At 42.5% G+C, this 26249-nt stretch overlaps 1 protein-coding gene across 1 annotated transcript in view; it reads right to left on the bottom strand.

The window, feature by feature from the left end:
* Positions 1-25659, bottom strand: part of Sntb1 (syntrophin beta 1) — a 229170-nt gene extending 203511 nt beyond the window's left edge. Inside the window, exon 1 of the mRNA XM_051202446.1 lies at positions 24769-25659. Coding sequence (XP_051058403.1) covers positions 24769-25336 — 568 coding nt within the window. The 5' untranslated portion in view covers positions 25337-25659. The remainder of the gene's footprint in view (positions 1-24768) is intronic.
* Positions 25660-26249: the final 590 nt, after the last annotated feature.

Raw genomic sequence — 26249 nt, 5'->3', positions numbered from 1 at the left:
GAATAGTATTTTCTTCATTAACAAGGAAGAAAATAGCTTTCCTGACAGTATGAGACAAGCCCATGTCTGGCAGTCTCAATATCTGGTAAGACAATGGTCCATCCATCCATTCAGCCAATGCACTTGTTTATGACACATTCATTCATCCATTTTCTATGCATATTCCTCTCCATGAGGGCTCTGGATATACTTGCACTGAGGAAACCGCTGAGGCCAGTGTGAAAAGTAGTAGGTGGCAGAACTTCAGGCTTGGCTTGTACCCAGGTAGTCATGAGGATTCTTATCAAAGAAATTTGAGGGCAAGCAAATGACATGATAATGATCTCTATTAAGTAAAGTAGGCCTGTTCGAGTAGAAACATTAAAAATAGAGGGTTACAGCATGGTCTGGGAGGAAACTCACTAAATAAATTCTTGCCAGTAAGCATGAAGACTTGAGTTAGATTCCCAGAACTGGTGTGTCAAGTCAGTGGTGGTGGCACACTCTTGAAATAGAGAGGGGGGGTGTGTGGAACTGGAATGCTCTAGTCAGCCAGTGTGGCCTAAATAGCAAGCTCCATGTCAGATTAAGAAGAAACCCTGTCTTAAAAAAACAAGGAACAAGGCAGGCAGTTCCAGAGGAATGACATTCAAGGAAGATCTCTGACCTCCACATGAATAACACACACACACACACACACACACACACACACACACACACACACACACAGAGAGAGAGAGAGAGAGAGAGAGAGAGAGAGAGAGAGAGAGAGAGAGAGAGAGTTGATGATACATTAAACCTGAAGGGCTTGAGTATAGAGCAATACCTACAGATTTGAAAACCGTGGTCGGGTGAAAGAATCTTCGAGAAATGGCCAGAATATGGCTCACTGGCTTGGGAGTAGGAGAGAATATCAAGTCATTGCCCAGATGTGCAGCAGCCAGAGAAAGACAGTGTGTCAGAAAAGTGAAGGATGGTTTGGATTTGGAGGATCAAAGCTTAAGGGATGTCTGGCTCACACATTCAGGAAGGTCCAGTGATGTACCCAAATGCAGGGCAAACTAAAGCAAGACCAAAATCACCTTTAAATTCTGGAGCAGTACACTCAAATTACCAGGCAAAGTAGAGAAATACCAGAACCCATTCACACAAGTGGAAATCGAACCTATAGAAGTAGAAAAGATTCAGATGAAACCTCATCAAATACCTACTGGAGAAACATGGGGGATGACGATATAGATGACATCACAGAGAGGAAGAACAGGAAAGAGTGCCCCTAGCACAGTGAGGAGGAGCTTCCTGAAAGAGGGATGTTGAGCAGCAAAGCATCCCCCAAGCAGAACCTCCCCTGCCTCTACTAACCCCATTACCAAATCCACTTGTCTTCTGTGCAGACTCAGCTTTTGGCATCTCCTTTGAAGAGCCCTATAACTTCCAGATTAGTCAAATGTGGATCCCCACTAGCATCAGCAGATGTGTGTCAGGTTGAGAGAGGCCTCAAAGGAAGCTGGTGTGGGCAGTGCATAAACCCCGGCAAAATGTATTCAATTGTCATCACAGAATGCAAAGAGGTTCTTCTAAGTGATCAGTCAGAGTCGCTCATGTTATTGTATTTCCGGAATAATCAGAACCACAGAGGACTGGGCTTTCAAGAAACAAAAGTTTTCTTGCTTTCCCACATACACACCACTCTCGGGTACCCAAGAGGAGAGTTCTGGAAGAAGACTTGCAACCAATGAACACTGCTTGACCTTTTCACTGCATTTTGGTTAATAAACAAGATTAAAGAATGAAGAACCTTCCTGTTAATCAACTTTCAATATATGGACTTTTAAAAGCCATAAGCTATCAGACCAAGGATTTCCTTTTTATAAATGTAAACATAAAGCACCCATTTTAAGTTCATATTTTGTTTTGTTTAATATACATTAAAATAAATATGACCAGACCAACACACACATACACACACACTCCCACACATTTACACACACACACATACACACACTCTCCCTCTCTCTCTCTCTCACACACACACATGCACACATTCACACACACACTCACACAAACATATACACACATTTACACACACACACTCTCTCACACACACACATGCACACATTCACACACACACTCACACAAACATACACACACATTTACACACACACACACACACACACACACACACACGATATATAAAGAGGTAGGGAGCAAAAGCATAATTATGCAGGTCCTATTTGAGCTTGAGTAATTAAAGCAAACTCCTTCCTGCCCTGTGTTGTGCCCCGTGGAAATATTTAATCCCCAGCTTCCCTTTGAAGCAAAGCTCTTCCCTCAAACCAGTCCACGCTGAATGAGGCCTGTTGACCCCCAGGCTATCAGCAACATCTGCTGAATCAGTGGTTTTTCCCTTTAACAGTAGTAAGTGGTAGAGAGCAAGGAGATAATGTCTAGGGTTGATCAAGGAAATGTAGCATAAGCGCATTATTAGAGTGAGGATGGTAACCACAGGAAGAGCTAACTATGGAAACCGTTCAAAGTGGTTTCCTTTGGGATGTGAAGTAGAGACTGAGGAGGCAGGATAAGACACAATGGCTGAGGCTGCGGGTTGCACCTTGAGTTATAAATGTACTGTTGGACAACGTTGCAGTGGTAGAGAAAAGGCATGGACAAAATGTACTTAATATGTGTGTGCTTACCCTGTCATCTATTGGCGAAATCTGAATTTAGAGTCACAACATCACAAATGGTAGACGCTCTTCAATTTTCCAAATAAAAAGGCTGAGAGGTAAGTTAAGAGAGCTACCCTTACAAAGCTATGGGCCTGGGAACCAGTGCTGGAATGTAGCAGCTCTACTAAGTTTGTGTTTTGTTCTAGTCCCAGCCTGCCTTTCTGAATTTCACAGATCAAAGACAGGACGCAGTCTCACCCAGGGACTTTCACTCAATTCTAAAGGCCCTCTTGGAAAATCATTATATTATATGTGAGTCTCCCTAGACTATGTTAAAGTCCAATGCAAATGATGAACAAGGGAAGAATATGTTGCTGAGCGTGAAAGTCAGTGTCAGGCAGGTAGAGGCTGGAGGATCCTTTCCTACTCATGGCTCATCCATCCACCAGTGTGGTTACTTGGGCCAGGGGTATCTGCTTTCTATGGTTTCAATGTTAAAGTATTACAAACTAGTGTCCAGCTCAACAACAATGAAGAGATTCACGCTTCTGCTGGCTAGATGAGCAAACTCGTGAGCTGGGCTAGTTCCCTGGCAGAGATGTGGGGCATGAGCCTGGTGTCTTTCCATAGCTAGCTTGGGACTCACCCTCTTCCCTTAGTCACATCACGTGGTATCCTTCCATGAATGTTTACATGTCCAAATATTTAATTTATGTAAGCATAACAGTATTATGGATCAAGGGTTTAGTCTACTCTAGAAAGATGTTATCTTAACTAATGGCATTTATCACAATCCTACATCCAATTGAGTTTAACTTTTGAGGGTCAGAGTTTAGTATATGAATTAGGGGCAGACACTACTCACTGCATAATACTTAGACTTAACCAAATCCTTGAGATGTTGCCTCTAAAGATACACAGAGATGGTTGGAAACACTTTTACTGGGACAATATCCCATTGGGAGTTAAAATTAAGTGGATACTAAGGTTTATTTCCTAGAAACTTGCTTCTTATTTTTAAATCATCTGTTAAATGAACTGGATAAATGCTAATTATAGCTTTACCTTATTTAAATGAATGTGCCCTCTAGAATGTTCCAGGATAAAAGGATGCAATAATGATTTAAGTTGTAAATAAATATGAATGCATTTATACCTATGCATCTATAATACTGAGATATAGCATGCATATAATATAAAGTTATAGTATAAACAGAAAAAAAAATCTTATTTAACAGAGTCCCCATGCAAAAATGTAAAAACATTCACTCAGTGGACACATTGAAAAGTCGAAGCCCCAAGTAGACATTTTAGGAGTCTCCTCTCTTTTAACTGTGCAGCTGAGCAAGTCTGGGCTGCTCACTTGGGAAAACCAACATAAAAATTTAAAATGCAGTTGACTTTTTCATTCCACCATGATATTTACCTTTTGCTTTTCACTCATAAAGAAAAGCAAAGGCAACAGGTGCCCTTTGACTTGGGTTCAGATCTCAGCATACAGCTCTCTACAATACAGTCACATACATCTTCACAGGAAGCTTAAGAGGGAGAGAATTTACACTTACTGGGGCTAGTTAAAGGGTCTATAGTAGAAAATTGAACACTAATGCCATCAAATATAGAATTTCTCATCAAATTGTAGAAAACCAAATTTTCCAGGTATGTCCAGCTCATTCTCAGAAGCCTTTCTCAGATTTCACTGAGGCATTTAACAAGCAAAGGCCAATTTCAACGTAGGCTTGAGTTTCTTTCCTCAAAGTCACTGTTTGGAAACGAGGATGTGTTGTTTAAAATAAAAGCAATGTTCCAGTGTGTTCTCAGCCAGTTCATACTAAATCCTCATGGTATAACAGGAACCATCATACCAATACCCATAACCAAAATACATAATAAAGCAATCGTTTTCTTATGAAAAAAAAAAAACACCTCTCCTTATTGCTTATCTTTTTTCAAACATTTCTTCTTTCTTCTACTTGCCCTGACAGGCCTGGATTTCCCCTGAAAATATCCTTTTATAACTTTTGGAAATGGTTGGCTTCTGGCCTCAGGTCTTCAGTTCGTGAAAAGTTTGGAGGGCAAAGGAAAACAAGTAGCCAACACTTTGTTACCATGTGGGTAGCACAGAGACTTGATTCTCTGCAGCCTCTCTATTAATTCCGCCCTGTAAGCCACTCCAAGAACCGGCAGGCCATATCCACCAGCATTTCTAAGACAGAAGGCTGGGAGTTCTGGCTGAGTGATCATGTGTCCATGGAACCCGACTTCGCCCAAATAGCTAGAAGGGCAAAGGCATGACCACTACCGCACACAGACCAACCAAATCTCTCTTTGAAAACTCTGGAACTGGGATTCTTTGGGTGTAGAATGGGATGGAAGGTAACAAGAAAGATATCTCAGGAATAAGAACGCCCACACCAGTGTGTTCATTCAGCTTCCTCTAAATGTGACTTACTGCCAGCTCCTGCCTGAGTGCCCCAGCAGGCCCTACAGTGTAGTGTTTGCAAAGGTAAGTGAAAGAAGCAAGTGGATGGAAAATGTCCACCCGGCAAGATGGAAAAGTAGATTGGGGGTGCAACTGTAGCAGGTACCGAATGGCAAGGCAAATGTTTTGCCTTTTTGTTAAAAATGAAGTAAAAAGTCTCTCTACACCAACAGAGGAGCTAACATGGGAAGGAGAAGTTCATGGGGCCTCAAGCCTAGACAAAGAACTACAGGCAACCAGTGAATGCTGGGGGTGGGGTAAGACATAATGGTCTTTTCCAGAGAGGAGCTCCCTAGCCCAGTTGGTTATCCAATACCAAGTGGTCAGTCCTGAGATAATATTCACACAAGGAACATTATATGACCCAATTGAAGATCATATACATACAATGAACATTAAATGGCTTGATCATAGAGTATTTATGTATTTGAGAACACACACACACACACACACACACCCAAGCAATTGAAGGAAAGGAAGCCATGAACTTGAGAGAGAGCAAGGAGGTATATGGATGGGAGATGCTGAAGGGAGGAAAAGGAAGTGAAAATATTGTAGTTATTTTAACTTAAAAAAATAGTATTAAAAGGCCTTCTGGAACAGATCTTAACAAAAGCCCTCTGCTTTTCTATCACTGTTCTTTCAAGATGAGCTCTTCGAACACAGCACGGACGGAAAACAGTCTGCTTTCTGCTTGTTTTATCGCTTGACTGAACTGACTGTTACAACACAGTTCTCCCAGACACTAATAGGGAACAAACTTCCAAGGGAAGAAAGGAGAAGCTCCCTGTAGGTTTATTTCTTCAGCTAGCCATGCACTTTTACTAATATACTTCTATTGCTGCTCCAAACCCTTCTTTCTACAAGGTTCTTAGTCAGCCGTATGTGTATCCAGAAAACATGTATGCAGGAGAAATATGCACCATGAGTTTAGCAACGTAATCAGGGCACAGTGTTTTAAAAACAAAAGCACTCAGGACCGGGTATGGAGAGTAAAGCTGGGAAACATTACTTCTTTGGCTTAAGGAGGAAGGTGGGAGGAAGGAGAGCTGCAGAGAGGTCCAAATCCTTTCCAAGAAAAACATTATGTCCCCAGGGAAGAGATGCAGTGATATGCAACACACCTGTGCTCGCCCAAGGACACCCTGATTAAGAAATACTGCTTGTTATCACCTTCAAACGCCAGTGTTCTGAAACATTCAATAGGGTAAACTCCCGGTGGGGTTTTCCACAGCAATCGCAGCAGCTGCCTGTAATCTCACTGCTCCAATATTAGGGTAGTGGCAATCTAAGAGGGAGGGCATGATGGAATGCTGGTCTCCAGCAGAATCTCCCAGGGTTCCATCCAACAAGTGTTCCACTCATGGGGCCATCTCTAGCTCCAAAGCATTCTTCTCCAGTGTCTAGAGCTTCTTGGAATTGTAATTATAAATATTTCGGTAATTGGGGTCTAAGGAGCTGTGCAATGGAGGCCCAACCTATTTAACATCAAACCCTACATTGTTTTAACTGGCCCCAAACAGCTGATTAAAAAAATCCTACTTACAAGATTCTAGAACACATTAACAGCCAAAGAATTAATCTGAATTTTAATGCCACTGGCAAGAACAACAACAAAATCATTACCTAAACAAAAAAGAAAAAAGAAAACTTCTTATCTTTCTTAAACCACATGAAAGAATTTTTTTATATGTATGACTAACTCACAGTGTTTTTCTTAGTGATAAATATATGCTTTAACATCCTAATATAGGTCAAGCATGGTAACATTTTATGCCGTGAAAGGGATAAGGGCCCTGAAATTTGTTTAGTTATAGCAGTAATAGGGTGACATCCTGTAAGTGAAGCTTTCTTTACACATAGCTTCTTTTCTTTTCAGTAATCAAACTGGAAGAACAAAAGATTAACTAGTGAATTAGCTTTTAGGAAGGTGAGTTTACAGAACAATGTAGAGACATCAAGAAGTCTGTTAGACTGCATAAGGTCCCAAAGTGTCACACAAGTCAAGGGTTTATGATAGATGCTGAAGTGTTTTTGGAAAAGTGATCATACTCTTTAACCCTCCCCTACCACAATTCCCAGGCCTTACTAGTTGACTAATTTATAACAGCTGGCTTTTCTCAGATTTTCATAGGATAGAAAACTTAATAAATGAGAAAATCAGAGTGTAACTCCTCTCTTTCAAGTTGACTAATCATAGCACTTTCTATAAACCCTTGGGTTACTAAAAGAGGACCATTCATATTTTCACTCAACAAATATTTGCTGACTGCACACTGAATTCCTGGTACAAGTTCTGGGGAATATAGTCATGACCATGGGAGACTGATAATATATACATGTATATCTTCACAATATTTTATATAATAAAACTATATAATAAGGCTACTTGCTGTGATGTGCGAGAAAGAAAATATGGAAGAGACGTAAAGAAGGATACATATTACTGGCAATCTTGTTAGTTTTAGGGATAGACCACCAATATTCCAATTCATATTTTTTTTTTCAGTTTCTAGGCACTATAGGCTTTGTGGGCAACATTTTTTTTAGTAATTTCATTAGGCTAATTTAGATTTACTGTCATCATTCTTCTTAGCGTTGGCCATTTCTGTTCTGTTTCTCTCTGTTCTGGCCCCTTTAAGATTCTGAGTAGCTAAGGCTTTATAGAGAGTGTTACCCTTACCTGAATCTTTTCAGTTCTATCCCAAAAGAGCCATGACCACAACTTCTAGGCAGCTTCTTGGTCTTAACAAAACCATTTTAGAACTACTGCTGTCTCAAGTGACTCCTTGTTTATTATGTTGACTTCCTGAAGTTCCCAGACGTAGTAAATGAAAATGCAATTCCATTTGACTTACAGGAAAATAACAAATATTTCAGCATAAGTATGTCTCATGTGATGTTTTGGATGAAGTAATACCATTTATTTCTTTATAGCTAATAATTCTATCAAATAACCCTACATGTGATGATTTAGGGACATCATCTACTAATGAGTTCTATTGAATGGATTCCTAGGGTTGTCTTATCCACAAAGTAGACAAGTTGGTCTAGGTATCAGTATTCACCACAAGGCTGGTGTTCTGCTTGCTTGCTGTTGCTGTGATAAACACCATGACTTAAAACAACTTGTGGGAGGAAGGGGTTTATTTGGTTGATGGTTAGAGTCCATCATCAAGGGAAGCCAGAGCAAGAACTCAGGGCAGGGATCTGGAGACAGAAACTGAATGAACAATTGCTCTCCATGGCTCCATAAGTTTCCTTTCTTATACAAATCAGTACCAGGGGTGCCAGGGAAGATACCCCCAACAGTGTACTAGGCCCACCGAAACAACAGTCAATCAAGGAAACATCCCATTGAATGCCTACAGGTCAGTCTGATGGCCGCAATTTCCCAACTAAGATTCTCTTTCAATGGTTGATTCTAGTTTGTGTTGAGTTGACAAAATGAGCAAGTACAGCTGATATGCATGAAGCTTGTGTACCAGTATTTACAAGCAGGCAACAGAAGCTGGTCCCCACCTATTTCCTGAATACAACCGACATGAGCAAGCTTTGTGGCCAGATCACTCTATAATGACCTCAGCTAGAGGTAATGAGAGAATTTATATCTGAGTATTTAGTAATGATTGGCTACCTGCAGAGAGAAACACTGCAAGAACTCATATACTATCCATTTCATTTCCTCGGTATCAAATTCTAAATTCCAATAACTAAATCTACTTGTTTCTTACTTTTGCCCAGATCTTCTTATACCCACTCTCTGGTAAGAAACAGGCAATAACCAATGGTATGAATGGGTTTATTTCACTGAAATGTTAGGGTGGATTAAAAGCTTGTCCCTTATCCCTTGTCTAGATGAGAAGAAGAAGACAAGTAAGTCACAGAGACACCAGCTCATTTGGGACTGCATATATCAGACCCAGTATATTGATGAACTCATTTTCATCTTCTCTTATGAAGTATATCAATGTTCCTGTGTTACCAGGGAAAAAACTAAAACTTGGACAGTGAGTCAACCATACAAGGTCACCAAGCTGGTGCATCTACTGTGCTTCATGCTTAGTTTTTGCTGCCATTCTGTGACTCAATCGTTCCTTCATAGTCATAATACAGTACTAACAAGAGAGCGGTGTAAGGAGTAAAGGTTTTTCCACCTGCCGCTGGTCTTGTCCCGCTGCTGTGCCAGCCCCAATTAACACACCGAGACTCTGTATTTGATATAATGCTGTTGGTCTGTTACTTGTTTCTTATCGGCTAGCTCTGTCTTAAGTATTAACCCATTTCTATTAATCTAGTATTTCCATGTGGTCTTCTTACCAGGGAGTGGGGCTGGCATCTGGTCTCCCCAGTCTCTCCATCTTGACTCCTTCCTTACTACTTCCTCTTTCCTCCTTGTCTCCTAGTTCCTCTTATCTTCCTTTCCTATTGGCCAACAGTGCTTTATTCATTAACCAGCATGAGAAACATATATACAGAATGACATCTCCCATCAGAGCGGGATGCTGTTAATGATTATATGTGCTCTCAAACATGAATAAAGCAAAATCAATCCACAGGAGCCAGAGACACTGAACAAAAGAAAGGATGAACTTGTCCACATAGCAATAAATAACTTAAATTGTTCAGCTTATCCTAGAGCTTGACACTTGTGTTCACTACAGGCCCCAGCATTCCTAATTGTTTTACACATTGCTTCACCACTTTCTAGTTCAGGGATAGGCAGTTTGCGTCAATGTTTCTCAGCCCTGAAACACACACACACACACACACACACACACACACACACCCTGGATAGCTCTTAAACTTCCTGATGAACCCAAGAGTAAAGAAATTTGGATCTCTTTGGGAAAGACCTGGTCAAGAAGGATTTTACAACTTCCCAGGATGTGTCAAGGTGTTGGATGGCTTTGGAAACCAGCCATGGAGATCTATTCTTGTGCCTCCCAAGGAGAGGAGAGGCCTTTGGCCCTCCAGAGAATATGTGACAACACTTAGAGACATTCTGGTTTGTTAGAACTAGGAGAAAAAGGGTGGCACTTGCAGCTGAAAGCCAGAATTATATTAAATCTAATAATGCCTAGATGACATCCCCCCCAATAAAAATCTATCTACCCAAACATCAGTAGTGCTGGGGTTGGGCACAGAACCTCCTTCCAGTCCAAATGAGCCAAACTTCATCATCAATTCCCAGGAACTGTGTAATCGACTACTAACTACATCTAAAAGATCCCCTGATGGTGACATGTTCAAATAAATGAAAAGCTAGTATAAGTGACCCAAAATACTGCCTTGCAAGGCTTCCCAGTGATAGTATAACCAGTCCTGGTCTAAACCTGCCTCTAATAAAAAAGATTTTAGATGCAAATGCAAATGAACATAGGGATGTACACACTATCCTCTTCACTGTGATTTCTTCTGAGCACATTCAGTTCAGGCAATGAGCACAGTGAAGCCTGAGTTAGTGTGTTCCACCTCCGCATTCAGCGTAAGGCAGCTGGTTGGGAATACCCGTAGTGTTGTGCCTTAGAGCATCTTTCATTGAGGATACAGAAGGCCTTCACAGTGACATTAGCTAGAACTAGCAGAGAGTTAAGTGTCTCAGAAATGTATGCCATGCCAAAGAGATGGGTGGAGCCCACTGTCAGCCTATACTGAGCTCTAGGGTTCTGGGAGCATCAGTGTGCATATCATATGTTCATTCCCTCCATGGTCTCCAGTCATGTTCTATTCCTAGTTTCACTATAATTTTTATCAAAGAAAAAGTTCTTGGTCTTACAGTCTGATCTCAGGTTCTAACTCCTGGGACTCACAAAGATGGAACCTATTGCAAACATCAGAATCATCAGGTAGACACAGCACACTCAAGATTGTGCAGCTAGAAAGGAATCTCAAGATAACTAAGTGAATATTAGTTCGGAAAACATCTTTGAAAAATGTATTAACCTTTGAGAGACAAGCAAAGTTATTGCACTCAGAAAACAACAAGAATTGCAATATAGAAAGAGGGTAGGCAGAGAACAAGAAAATTGTTTTGAAATGTAGAACTATATATTACAGATGAAAAAAATCAATGTAAGAGTGGTAGATAAGAATGTAGCAATACTCATGGAGGGTAAGGTAGAACATAAAAACAAAGCAGGGGTATTGGGGAGGGAGAAAAGTAAGATGATGACAAAAATCAGGTTTTTGTTTGTTTGTTTGTTCTTTTTATGAGTCGGTGCAGAGGGCCCAACATTCAACTAAATGGATTTCCACACAGAGAGAGCAAAGGAAATGGAGGAGAATTGCAGGGAATCACCAGAAGATGTTCTGGAATTGAGGTGTAAGGCAGTAGTGATGTTTTTGTAAGTTGTGTCTTTGTCCTTATGTCTGGGGTCCTCCCTTCTTCCCTCTCCCTCCTTCCCTCCCTCCCTCCCCCTCCCTCTCTCCCTCCCTCCTTCCCTTCCTACCTTCTTTCCTTCCTTTTCAATAAAATGAGTAATTCTCTTTGTACATCCATACAATATTATCAATTTTGTTTATTTCTTGCGATCCAACCCCCCCCCCCAAATATAAGCATGCACATCCTACCATCTTAGCACCTTCTATGCACTACCCAGTTTTTCAAACCTCAAATTTATACCGGATACTGGCACCCTTTTGTTCCTCAGTGTTTTCTATCCCTTCCACGTCACACTTGTATGTCTCAGTCACAGTTGCTGCGGAGAAACCCAGTGTTGTCAAGATACCACATTACAGAAGGAATGTGAAAAACTGATGTTGGAAAGTCAAATTAGGAATTTGGCTGGTATCTAACATGACAGTACTTTCTTTGAAATCCTAAAATATTCCATGACACTATTGTGAGCTGACTATAAGATCTTGTATGTGTACTTATAAATATAGGGTTCAGACATTTACTAAGAAAACAGTACAAGGAAATGTGTTATAAAATGAAATGTGGCTTATCAGTTAAGAGTGATTGCTGCTCTCCCAGAAGACGTGGGTTATCAGAATCCATATTGGGTACCTTGCAGCCACCTGTCACTCCAACTCCAGTGCATCTGATACTGTCTTTGCACTTTCAGGCACTACATACATGTTGTGTACGTGCAAGAATACACAAATAAAAATAAAATTAAGTCTCAAAAATAAAACTATTATTTGGTGTACTGTGATTTTACCACTCACTGAAGATGAAAGAAAATTCTATGAGCAAATACTATTGAGATGGATGTGTTTATTTCTCTGTAAAGAATTAAATCTTTCTGGATATCTGATACTGTGGAACACAGGGCATCTTCATCACTCACATATTGATGGATATATTTTATTTTACAGTCATCAGTGCTGAAATCGCTGATTTGCATTAATACATAGTACAAAATGGCAGGAGTATTTTTAGAGTCATTTCTGAAATCATTAAAGTTCTGTCCAAGTCTCAAGGCAAAATTCATTTCAGAATTGCTATGAAACCCAGGTCAGCAACTCAATTTTAAAAATCAAACAATTTAACACAACACGATTCAAAGACTCACTAATTTGAAACATTCATGCTGAGAAATAGATGTTAGGAAAATACTCAGGCCTTTATTTCCTATAGTTCAACCATGATATTTCAGTAAGAGCAGAAAACCGTGTATAGTGAAAACTTCCCAATCCATACTAGACAACAGTCTACACTCTGAGCTGACATATTCAAGGCAGCATTACCTGGGTTTGCAAGGAGTGATGGCATGTGAAGTGCAAAGTGTGCATGCTGTGTGTGTCAGAACAGAGAGTTCAATAAAGTTCTCTGGTTCAAGACAGTAAGCACTGGAGAAACACTTCCATATGCTGGGTTTAATTAATTTTTGGCTATTGTACATTCAGAAACCTTTCACTGATACCAGATTTTCATAACTCCCACATTCAATGCACTACTGGCAGATAGAGTTGTGATCCCCAGCTTAAAAAGTTGGACCTAGCCACGCAGTGGTGGCACAGCTTTAATCCCAGCACTCAGGAGGATGAGGCAGGCAGATCTCTGTGAGTTCAAGACTAGTCGGTCTACAGAGTGAGTTCCAGGACAGCTAGGGCTACATAGAGAAATCCTGTCTTAAAAAAAAAAAAAATAGAAGAAGAAGCAATAAGAGGAGGAGGAAAAGGAGGAGGAAGAGGAGGAGGAGAAGCTAGATCTTAGAACACCTGATTATGAATGGAATGATCTGTTAAGCACTTGTGGACAGATTGGCAAATTGATGAATGAAATTTCCAGAGCAAAGTAAACATTACACAAAACTTAGAGTATTAGTGACATAAAGAAGTTATTAAACATTTTTAGGAAAAAATATCATACTTAAGTCCAAATGGCATTAAAAATTGTCAGAAACTACTTAAGGAATCACCGCTATCTTCTTCCGAATATCCTATCCATGTTAGGAATCAAGTGAGGGAATACTTCCGAAATATTGTGGACATCATCTCTAACGTCTTCTTCAGGAAGCAACTGGAGAACACACTGCAGCAAAGTGAAGGGGTAAACCAAGTGTTTGTGTGACCGTGAATCCAGGGACAGACACAGGGGAAACACAGGGGCAATCTGGCAGGAGGCGTGCACTTGCACCAAGCCAAGAAGACACTAGCCAGAGAGACAGGACCTCAGGAAGAAACTAGAACAATAGTGGCATGATACAGTTCTTAAGATCTGTCCATCAAGAGATAGCAATCTAAGTCATTACTCGGGATATGAAAGCAAATGTGCTTATACTAAATAACTTCTTCTACTATTACATTTTAAGCTTCTGGCTTTTGTGTTCTGGAAATGTGGGATAGGTACTAAGATTCTAGGCAAGAGGGGCTGTGGAGAAGTACAGACAAAGGGATGCTATAAGCACCGACTGTTTTAATTTAGAAGTGTTCTAAAAATGAAGCAGAGCACAGAAAGGAAGTATAAGAATATTACAAGCAAAAGAGAAAAATCATTAACCTGGATTTGCGTCGCAGATGAAAGGATGTTTCAAGATGGCAGTGTTTGAAATGCAAGGCAGCAGAGAGCCAAGCAATTACTGCTGTTTTATCTTCCTTTGCTTATGTGGCATTACTATCTCTCTCCTCTGATGCGCTCCTTTCCCCTTCTGATACCCTCAACACCTCGTTTGGTCATTATGTAAACGATGTGGTGACACTTACTCTCCTGTAATTTTAAAAGATACATATGTAATTTGCATAAAAGAAAGTTGTCTTTACGCTGGTCTCCCCTATGAAATGTTCTGTTTTAGGAAAACAATATACAATTTCAATCCTCCTACCAGAAAGGTGGCATTAAAAAAATAAAAGTCAGTTGAGGCGCCTGTGAGCAAGTAAAAGGATGAGCGGAATATAGTACATATCCACAACGGAGTTTCACTAATCAGGAAAGATTAATGAAGTGCCATCTGCATGTAACTTGAGTCCACCACTTTAAGGAAAACAAATGAGACGCAGAAAGAAAAATGTCACATGTTATACCTCTCATTTACCCAGTCTGTTCACGCACCCACCCATATGTGCATGAAGGCATCCATGCATTCATCCATGCATGCACACACACATATGACATGAAAGAAGAATGAGCTATTTTGGGGGGGGTAGAAACAGACAGGACAGGGAGATGGTACGGGTGAGAATGGTGTGCAAAACACAGCAATAAAAATGTCAGAAATGGCACAATGGAGTGTTACTTTCAACGATTAAAAAATGAAGAATTTACATAAACACCTACTACAACCCAGTAAGAGACTATGAATAAAATTTCATTGCTTTAATACTGTTGTATATTCACTACACATCATATTCGGAAACATCTCATGGCCCTTAGCGTGTTGTCAGTGGCTTTGAAAGTACACATTACATCCATCCCTGGTGTCTTCAAGTCACTAGGAGTTTGCGTGGCAATGTAGATCTTCCAGTATCTACTTCTGTCTCCCATCTAGGGTTCCCCAACCTCAGGCCACTTTAATTTATCTGCCTGAGTATTTTCTAAGCACACAACAGTGACATTGTAAATTCAAATCTAAATGTGTATTAGAACTGATTTATCGGTCAAAACCTCAAAAGAGGTAGTCTTTTACAAGTACCAAAGTTTCATCTTTCTCTGTGGCAGGGGTTTCTTTTTCTTCCTATCTAACAGAGAAAGCGTTTTAAGCACTTGGCTACACTATACAACTCACTGTAGGCAATTCTTTCTTTCTTATAGAAATGTAAACATGATACATCTTCTATTGGGAAACCTCTTGGATTCCATAAAATACAATACTAGCTAGTAGAATAAAAAGCAAAAATATAAACATTGGTTTAATAGAAGTTAATATAGATACATTTATATAAAATTTGCATAAAATAGCTACATGCATTTTAAGTAAGATAAACTTTGGGTTTCTTTTTGGTAATAAAATATTGCTGTTTCTATAAGTTTTTGAAGTCAGAATGTTGCTGTATAGGGTAAATCATGTTGGCTTCCTCTTGATAAAATTCCTCTCTCTGCGTTCCTGACTAATGCCGTAAGTCAGCATTCTAACACAGACCCCACAGTTTCCCATCCAATCCCACAGCAGCCTGCACTGTGGACTGGTCCGGAGAGAATGTGATGTCACTAAAACTCACCAGCCTCATGAGATCCATTACTGGGTCCCTTCAAAGTGTAATTGTCACTAGGAATCTGTGACACCAGCCATTTGTACTCTCTACTTGCAAATAGCATTTACCTAGCACATAACTAAACTCTTTAACTTAGATTATTGAACTGTACCTGAACACGTGACGTGACATCCAGTTGGCAATCATTTGCTCTTTATTAAGCTCCTGACAGTGCATTAGCTGCTTTCCATGTAGGCTTACTTTACCCTTCATGACAAACCAGAGTAAAATTTTACTGATTGGGAAGACTCACGGTTAAGGAACTTCAGTGGGCTCACACAGCTAAAAAGCTGTAGGATAGGAATTCAAGCCACTGACTGTAGAGGAAGGAAGGAAGGAAGGAAGGAAGGAAGGAAGGAAGGAAGGAAGGAAGGAAGGTGAGAGAAAGAGACCCTGAACACTGACACAAGGAAACTGGATCTCAGCACAGCAGCACTGAGCAACCAGCCAGGGTTCCGAAAAGTTGTCCCACACTTATCGGGATGCCACAGGATGAGCACAAGTTAAAAAAAAAAAAAAAAAAAAAAAAAAACTATTGAGATTAAGCATGGTCATCACTTTATTTTCCATTACAAGTTCTCTGAATCTGAAACTTTTCCATCCTATCTCGCCCCTCTTGAGAGTCAGGCTCATTTGCATGGGTCTGTTAGGACTTTGATTCCGTAGTGAGTAATGTATATTTCCGCTTAGGTCTCACTCTGCAGGCCAGAGCTAAAGGCAAGTACTATTATAGATCAAGGCCAGTGAAGTGGGTAATGAGGTTTGGTATATAAAATGCTCGATATAAATGTGAGGGAACTTCTGGCTTTTCTTTAACATTAAATGCTTTGAGATGCATCATTTAAAATAGAATGCTTAGTAGGCCAGTAGCTGCTGGAGAATAATTTCCCTTCACTAAGCAGACCACTGGAAGCTTCAGCAAGATACCTTTCACAAACACAGAGCTGTGCACAGGGAGTTATTTTTAATACGAGCTCCATGGGGTGACTGCTAAAACACATAGCCAGCCATAAAGACTATTGCCCACTGGACGGGAAAGGTGCTCCAGGGCAGAAAAGGTGCTCCCATCAGCTTCATAAAGGAATCCGATCTGAATCCTCAGGCTCACACAGTTAAAATACGCAGATGGGCGTTTCATCTCCCCGAGTCGCAAGCATTCTTACATATTCAGACTTGTGGGCCTCACACAGAGAGTACGGGGAGACAAATGATTATAAACATAACACTAAAAGATTGATTACATTTCCCTGTAATGTTTAAGATCCTATCTGGCTCCATGTTCTTCAGCTGTCTGTCGAGATTGGTCTGTGTTGAGTAAGAGCTTTCTGGTCTATGAAGACACTCCTTCCTTGGGGATGGAGCCAGTTAGAGTGTTATTTACTGTAATGTAACAGTGTGAGTGCTGGATAAAAGGAGTCATACAATAGGACCAACTACTACCCCCCGCCCCCCGTTAGCTTCCTCCCCCAGCTCCTTCTCTTATCCCCTTTCTTCCTTTCCTTCCCTTTCCACTTTTTCTTCTTCCATTTCCTCTTCCTTTCTCCCTGCACTATTCTCGTGATATATATATATATATATATATATATATATATATATATATATAAAATCTGGGCTAGTTCGCTTATTGCTAAGCACAGCCACCTCACAGTCAACCTTCAATACCCTGATAACTTTCGATCCCTGCAAACAAGGTTCAGGTTCAGGCTGGCATCTCTCTAGCTTTCTTCTGCCAGTGCATGATTTCTTGAGCTTGTTTGGTGTGTGCCAGGTTGAGCTCAGGAACAGGCAGATAATCAAATTAGAGATTCCATCACATAACAAGATAACGTGAGTTATGTCACCACTCTCTAGCATCTCTTTCTAGTTCTTCCTAAGGATCCAAGGGACTTTCAGTTACAGCCCAACTGCTCTTTTAAGATGACCTGATCAGAAATTCATAGTGGGAACACTTTTCTGACCTAGGCCCAGCTTGGGAGGATGCTGCACTTAAGGTGGGAAGCTGAGCTTCAGTGCTTATGGATTGACCATGGAAGCTGGTTTAGTCCTCCAGAGGCGGGGTAAACTCATGCTTAAAGCATGTGTCTGGGTCCTCGTCTTGAAATGCAAAACTGAGCGTGACATTTAACTCCAGTGTGAAGTCTATCTGGCTCTATAAAATCCCCTATCTATACTTCTAAGGTCTGAAGGTCATAATCCGAACTCTTAGGCATATTGAGTTAGAGCTGATGTACAAGCTCTGTGTAAGGTTTCCTTTAAGTATTTTACTTATACAGCCCTCCAGAGGATACTCCAGGTGATCTTCCCGTAGGGTACCACAGCATCTCAGGATGGCTTCAAGCCAGCCCTTTTCCTCCCTGTAGGAATGTGCATTGTCTGTATCTGGTACTAGTAAACTAGTGTTAGGGGATAAATATGCAAATGAATGCAAATCTCTGTTGCAGTGATGGAGAAAGAGATTATTTACAAAAGTGGAGGACATTCTCAAAAGGCTATTTGGATATTCTCCCACAGTGCAACTTCAGTAAATTAGTCTGGCCAGAAAAATAACGCCCCTCCTTTAAGATGCCCCCACCCTCGTCCCCAGAGCCCATGAACAAGTTCCCAGACATGGCAAAGAGGAATAAAGATTGAAGATGGAAGTAAGCTTGCTAACAGTTGACCTTAAAGCAGAGAACTCCTCATGAATCTATAACAGGACAAATAAAAGACCCAGAGACAGATACTGGCATTCAAACTTCAAGTTTCAAGCTGAAGACCAGAGAAGCAAAGCACCAAGCCAGTAGATCATACTTCTATCCAGTTGAAATGGCAGTTCTGTCTCCATGAATCCTCAGAGTCAAAAGCTCTGAGCTCCTGTCTCCTCCTCCTTTTATTTCTTTATCCACTTACCTATATTACTCCTGTCTCCACCTTCCTACTGCTGGGATTAAAGGTGTTTCATCCCAAGTGCTGGGATCAAAGGTGTGAGCTCTGTTACTCTTTTAGACTGATCCAATCTCATGTAGCCCTCGGTGGACTTGAATTCACAGAAATCCATCCGTCTTTGTCTCCTGAGTTCTGGGATTAAATGTGTGCACCACCACTGCCTGACTTCTATGGCTAACTAGTATGGCTTCTTTGCTATTTTGGTCTCCAGTGGCTTTAATAAATCATAGACAGTATATCACCACATGGATCATCTTGGTATATCCAGATATTCACAAGTGTCCTTGAAATGGAAGAAGGCAGAAAAGTGTCGGTGGTGATATGAGATGTTTCAACCTGCCATCAGAGGCATTAAGAAAAGAGGGAGGTCAAAAGCCAAGGTTTATGGGCAGTCTCTAGAATGGCAAGGAGACAGATTCTCTTGAGGGTCTTCCGAAAGGGGGAGAGCAAGCAGGCATACCTGGGTTTAGCTTCTGTAAACCCATGCCAAATTTCTGACTTAAAAAAAAAATGGTAACATTGGGGACTGGGGAAATGGCTCAAAGGGTTAATACTGTGTGCTGCTTTTGTAGAGACTTGTAGAGCTCACAACAGTCTATAACTTGAGTTCCAGAAGCTCCAATACCTCCTAGACTCTATATACCAGACACAATCATAGTACACACATACATGCAGCCCAATTACCCATTCATGCAGGCTAAACACACACACACACACACACACACACAAAAGTCTTTTTTAAAAAATGGTTAGATTATTAATTTGGGGTTGGCAAGGTGCTTCAGCAGGTCAAAGTACCAGAGTCCAAGCCTAATAATGACCTGAATTCAATCCCAGAGACACACATATTAGGAGAGGAAACTCCTTCAAGATGTCTTCCTACATCTATCCATGAGCAATGGCATGTAGATATTCACACAGAAACAGAAACTACTTTTTTAATGTAATAATATTATGAATTTGTGTTCTTTTCCTCACCAAGGTTTCTTGTAATTTATTAGCAGCAAGATAGCAGATAAGGAAGTGGAAGACCTAATTAAAATCATCCTTGCACCTCTTGCAACTTCACATCCCAATCAACGAGTTGGGGGTGAAGCATCCCTAATCTGCTTATCTCCTAAGGCTGTTTGTGAGATCAAAAGCTGTAAAGCCTTGTGTGAATGCAATTCAGCACTAACTCATTGTGTGTCTCCTGCAAGACACATCACTGTAAAACGGGGATATTAATAGTATCACTGTATGTGAGGATCTGAGTCAGTCCATGTGAAGTGTTAAGAAGAGGGTATGGCATCTTGTCATGTACCTGTTAGCTACTGCTGAATGGGCAAAGAATTTCAGAAAGGATGAGTAGTAGTATGTGCTAAGATGGTACGGGCATTGTTACAGAACACCGATTCTCAAGGAAGAGGATGGCCCACAGACCCTTTTTCCTTGCAGTCAGAAATGCCCAGAGGCATTTTAGCGGTCAAGTGCCACATGCCTGGCATTCAGTTACGGAAACTAAGGATCACAGATGCCCTGGGTAGTCTTTCACAGAGAAAGACTTTTCTAGATCCTCAATGATACCATACATGCTTCTCCATCTTCAGCTGTGGATTTGACAAAATGAAAACAAAACAAACATAACACTCCAACGGTATCCAAAGAAATATAGTATACCCGCAAAGGGTCCACAGATAAGAGCCAAGTGAATCGCTGTGAAGAGATACGGTGGCTAAGAGAACCTAGAAAAGGAAGTGTCTTACTCAGGGGCTTGCTTGTAGTTTCAGAGGATGAGTCCATGAATATCATGATAGGGGGCATGGCAGGCAGCAAGCAGGCATGGAACCGGAGCAGCAGCTGAGAGCTTACGTCCTATCCACAAGCATGAGGCAGAGAGCGAATTAACGGGGCGACTAAGTGGATTTTTGACAGCTCAAATCCTGCCCCCAGTGACACACCTCCTATAACAAGACCACACCTCCCAATCCTTCCCCCCAAACAGTTTCGCCAACTGGGGACCAAACATTCAGTCATATGAGCCCATGGGCGCCATTCTCATCCAAACCACCACACTTAACAAAGGAAAATTCTTAAAGTTTGGGTTCTTTCCCAGTGCTCCCAGAAAAACCACCACCTATTTATAAGCCACATCTTCTTGTCCCACCATCCTTAGTTCACCAGAGAAAGGGATTACAAAGTGACTTCCCAAATTAGCTCTGTATTCAGTCACTGCTGGAAGCTCGGTTGATAGAGGAGCCTCTGGGCACAGTTTTTTTTTGTCAAGATCTGTCCTTGTTTTTGTTTGTTACTTTGTTTTTCCTTCAAGTTTCTTGTTTTCCCGGTCCAGTTCCACAGGGACCTTTTCAACAAGTGATATTTCTGTCCACCCTACCTCCATAATTTAACTCATGCAGAAACTCATGTCCTCTCTCTGAACAAAATTATGGATGAGTTAATATGATTGTTGCTTCAGCTACAAAGATGCTGGCACACTTCATTACCATTTTACTAATACAGTGAAGGCAAAGGCTGGGAAGATAGTTCAGTTGGTAAACTGTTTGCCTGTAAGCATGATGCCCCGATGTTGGTTTCCCAGTATCCAGGTAAAAAGCTGTGGATGGCAGAATACTTCCTTATTCGCCCTGATGAGAAGGCAGAGATATGAGGTCCCTGGAACTCACTGGCCAGCCAGTCATGGAAAATCAGTGAGTTCAAGGTTCAGAGATGAGAGCCTGTCTTGAAAACTATGATGAAGAGTCACTGAGAAACAGCACTAATGTTGAACTCTTGCTTATACAAATATAAGTGACACGTGTATGCCACACATATATACGTATGCACAATAGAACCAAACCCAATAAGAATAAAGGTATTCCTTGCACCCAGAGCTGTCCAGGATGTCTAAGCAGGCACGTCCTGCCCAACAGCACAGAGGTTGGGTCACTTTGTAGTCTACGTGAATGATGCCCTTTGAGATTATAGGGCTCCATGTTACATGGCAGCATGTGGGGTATCTGCTTCCTCTCTTTAAAATGAGAAATAATACTGCAAACTTTTCTGATCTTAATTCTAATGAGTACTTGGTTAACATATCAGCTTACTTGCTATGGCTGATTTGCAATTTAAATTAGAACTGGAGCTTGCACTCCTGTTTGGCCATGTGTTCAACTTTGTCCTGTAGAGTTCTGTTCTGTCATGACAGCTTTCTTTTGATAGTCAGATGTGTGGCATATTCAATTTATAAAATCCTGTCCTTCTTCTTTTCCCTCCCATCGGAGTATAATGCACAGTTGCTATTTCCTGCTGAGGATAGCCTAAGTGGGGACACCCCAGGAGCCCAGTGACTTCAACTGGTTCAAGTACATGATTCCCTGGTGAAACTCAGGCTGTCAGCTTTCCCGTTGCAGGTAGATAGGTAGATAAGTAGGTGGAGAGACAGACAGATAGGTAGGTAAATAAATTGATTGATAGAGACATCACATTTCAAGAGCCAACATAATTCCTTCTCTAAAAAAGTAACTCCTTAAGAAGTAACAACTCCAGTAAGAAAGAAGGATGGATCCCCCATTTTGAAGGAGCATTCCATTTAAACCGTACTAATACTGAGAGTACGTGCATGCCTTGCTTTCCCATTGTTGCACAGGATCACCCTGTGGAGTAAAGAGGTCACGCTTTCCTTACTTTTACTTTGCACAAGAAGACACTGAAAAGAAGACAGTGAAACTCTGCTAGGTTATGAGAATTCCGAAAGCCTTGGGGGCAGTTTAAATCAGCCCCTTCCTTCACTGGGAATCCTTGCTTTGCACCAAATGACAAAAGGAAGGATTATGATGTTTGGATTGATGGGATGTGACCACTACCCCCTCAGTGCGGACCACGAAGGACTACAACAAACCCTTGGCTGCAGACAGGAGGCATTGTGTTTGGGGGCTGAGGGTGAAGCAGGTGGTAGAATGCTAATTTAGAACATCCAAGTTGCTAGGCTCCAACTCTAGCTAGGTAAGGGTGGGAAGGAGGGAAGATGTAGTAAAGGCAGGGCATTGTTTTAAGTCATGCCTTCCTTCATGGGCAGGTAGTAAGAGATTATTAGCTGCCAATTACTGAAGTGTTGGGCTAGGGATGCTTAGGAGACCCCAGGGCTCCCCGAGGTGCCCTGACGGCCACACATGATGCAATGGTCTTTAGAATGTCACCAGAGAGCTTTTATTCTATTTTATTTTCATTAGAGAGCTTTTTTACAGAGCTCATTTTCTAGTTATTGTTAAGAACTGCACAACCCTTACACACACACACACACACACACACACTCACACACAAACATATCCCTTTCTCTCTCTCTCTTTTTTTTTTTTAAACTCCAGGAGTCACTTTTTCTTCCCCCTCTGGCAGAAGAGTCATTTGTAACCCCCTTGCCAAGTTACCATTCATTAAACCAAGACAGGAGTAAGGGGTGAGATAAGGCGGAGAGTGTCTAAGTAAAATATAGGCTGTCATTGTCACCTCTTCCTCCATATTGTCAGTAAGGATCACAGACTAAACAGGTGCCCAGCAGCTTAGTCCAAACTTTACTCTCACCAGATCCTACCTGTCCCTTGTCACCCAAACCAACACACACCAAGAATTTTTTTTTTCCCCTGTTAAGTTACGTTAATCATCAAGCCAAACCAAACACCCTTCTACTTTCTGCATTAAATATGAAAACACCACAACTCCTCCAGACAAACAAACAACCAAAAGCATCTTTGTGTTCCAGGCCAGGGGCCAGACCATCACGATGCCATGGAGAGGCATCAGCTGTCATAGGCAAGGAAAGTTAGTTTCCCAGGGTCACGCAGCAGCACCACAGTTGGGTGAGCAGGGAGCTGATTACATCTTAGTTTAAGCGCTTAAGTCAGTCACGTATTAAAAAGTCTAGGTTGGAATACTGTCTCAATAGCTGACTTCATTTACTCACCCTGCATGCATGCCATTGGACACCCAAGCTCTGGAGGTCCCCTCCCCCCATCTAAATAAAAGATCTCCAAACAACTTAATCTATACTTAAGAGGAAGCTGAGAAAAATCAATGAAATTGTCCCACAACGTTAGGGCAGGTGAAAGTGTGCAAAGAGCTACAGAGACAGAGAGAAACCTAGCTCTGGGAAAAGGGAAATTGCAATTCCTTCTTCCCCCGTATTCCCACATTCAGGTAAAATGGCACTTCCTATTCTATGCCCATTGGGTCATTATAGGGTTGAAGACACCAGATCTTCAGAGATAGTTTCTAAGGTTCTTCTCATTCATGGGCAGGGAATACTGTTTACAAATGCAGTCAGTTTCACACTACTCTGGGAGACACAGCAGAAAAAAAAACAACACCTCACCAGCTCTCCACCCAGAGGAACTGGAATCCGGACTGACCGGCTGAACACCCTGCTGGGGAAGTGAACTTGTGCCTAAATCTGCAACATCTTTCCCAGCCTTTGGCACTACTCAAAACCACACAAGCTCACGGACTCTCCAGCCGGAGGCAAGGGAAGCGAAGAAGGATGGTTGAGGTTAGCATCCAAACACTGCCACCTCTCTCTGTTTCTTTACGTTTCAAATCTTCACGGCTGGACTGCCTGGGCTGTGAAAATTTTGCCAAAGCAGAAAAGTACCAGAGCTGCCATGAGTCAGTGGCCTTGCTTTGCAATGTGGGCAGATGCAAATCGGGTCTGCTCTCCATTTCCCGTTCCACTTCCCAGACTCTACACTGCACTTGGATTGTCCGCAGATTAAAAAAAAAAAAAAAAAAAAAAAAAAAAAAAAGCAGCCACATGCACCGATAAGTATAAATAAGGCTTCAAACACCTTACACTAAAGCACCCTATTCAAGCCAAGAAAGCCCAGGCGGCGGTCTGGTCTTTTAGTAAAGCACCCTGGGTTAGAGCCAGGGTGGAGTTGAGTTGCCCCCAGGTGGTAAAAGTTGTCAAAAGTCAATGCCTGCCACTGCCTTTGCAAAACATAGGCACCACGGTTTCCTACAGGACAAGTGGCACAGTGTGAGTTTGCGGGTGAGCAGAAGAGTGGGTGCTTGGTGCTTGGTAAGGCCCGCACAGCGTTAACCCCTTACCTTCCAGCAGTACTTCCTTGCCCGCGCGCTTCAACGCCTGCACTGCCTCATCATGGGTGGCGTCCCGCAGGTCTGCTCCGTTCACGGACAGGATGGCATCACCCACATACAGGGCTTGGGTCTGATCCGCTGCCAGCCCCTTGAAGATCTTGCTGATGAGGATGGGCATCTTGTTCTCCTTGCCCCCTTTGATGCTAATGCCCAGCCCGCCCAGCTCCTGCTTCAGTACCTTCACGCCCCTCTTCTGGTTCGAGATGGACTCGGGCACCTGCTCGGGGAGGTCTGTGAAAGCTGTGCGGACCCCGGCGGGAGAGTCCGGGGGTTGAGTGACACCAGTCCCGGGGTGCCCTGTCCCGGAGCCCCTGCAGAACGAGCCATTGGTGGCAGTCCCTATGCCATTGTACGCCGCAGCGCCCTCCTCGCAGCTCAACACCAGGGCGTCCTCGCTCAAGTTCACCAGAACTTTATGCCAACGATCCCGCACCAAAACTTCCAGCAGTCCGCTCCGTTGCGCCCGGCCGCCTCCCCCGCCAGCCGGCGCAGCCACAGCCGCCGCCGCTACCGCCATCTTTCCAGCATTCTTAAAATGCCATGTGATTGCAAACGGGGGGAAAAGTGGAGAAGGGGTGCGAGTGGGAGGACGCGGGTCACCGGGGCGCGGGAGAAGCGATCGCCCCGCTGCGCGCACTCAGGGCTCCACTTCCCGTGTTCGCGGCCGCGCTGGTCGCCAGTTGGCAGCTGCTGAACTGGTTCCCCCTCGCCTGATCCTTGGGCGGGGTGGAGCAACCTAAAAGAAGAAGGAGAGCCCTCGACAGGGGAGGAGGGAAAAAAGCCAGCTGCCAGTTGCAAAACCCCAAACCAAGAGGAGCTGCCGAGCGAGCGGCCAAGTGCGGTAGGAGGAGGCAAGGGCGGGGACCCGGGGCCCCAGCCGCTCACCTGTTCAGCCACCACCGCAGTGTCACACTCCCACGTCGCGCTGGCTCAGAGCTGGGTTCAGTTCTCTGTTGTGCCTTGCCGCAGCTCAGCTCCCCCAAACCTACTAGGTTCTGTGCTGCTACACCCACCCTGCAGCCAACCCCTTTCTTCTCAACCGTCCTTTCTGGAGGGCTCACCTTTACATGGTGCAAGGTCTGCCTCTGTGTCCCTACTCAATTCTCTGGAGTCCACTTTCCACCGTCCTCCTCTCAGTTCTTGGCTGTTTCTCCTTTTCCCTAGGACCCTGGAGAGGAAGGAAACTGCTGAGAGGTTCTAGGCTGGGCCAGAAGCCAGGGTAAAACTGTCACAGGAACACAGAATGAAGTCTCATTAAGGGACCCCTATCCTATTAGTCAATGCCAGGCCGCTTGAGGGAGTCTGAGGGCAAGGCTTTCAGTACCACCCCTGATTTTTGACAATGGGTCCTCATCTCCAGGACAAACATCTAACTCAATCTCCTTTTTGTGCTTTACGGCAAGCCCTGTCAACCCTTGTTGTAGCCCAAA

Source organism: Phodopus roborovskii, unplaced genomic scaffold (assembly GCF_943737965.1).
Source record: "Phodopus roborovskii unplaced genomic scaffold, PHOROB, whole genome shotgun sequence".
In the NCBI taxonomy this organism is placed as follows: Eukaryota; Metazoa; Chordata; class Mammalia; order Rodentia; family Cricetidae; genus Phodopus; species Phodopus roborovskii.
This window is presented reverse-complemented; position numbering and strand designations above follow the sequence as displayed.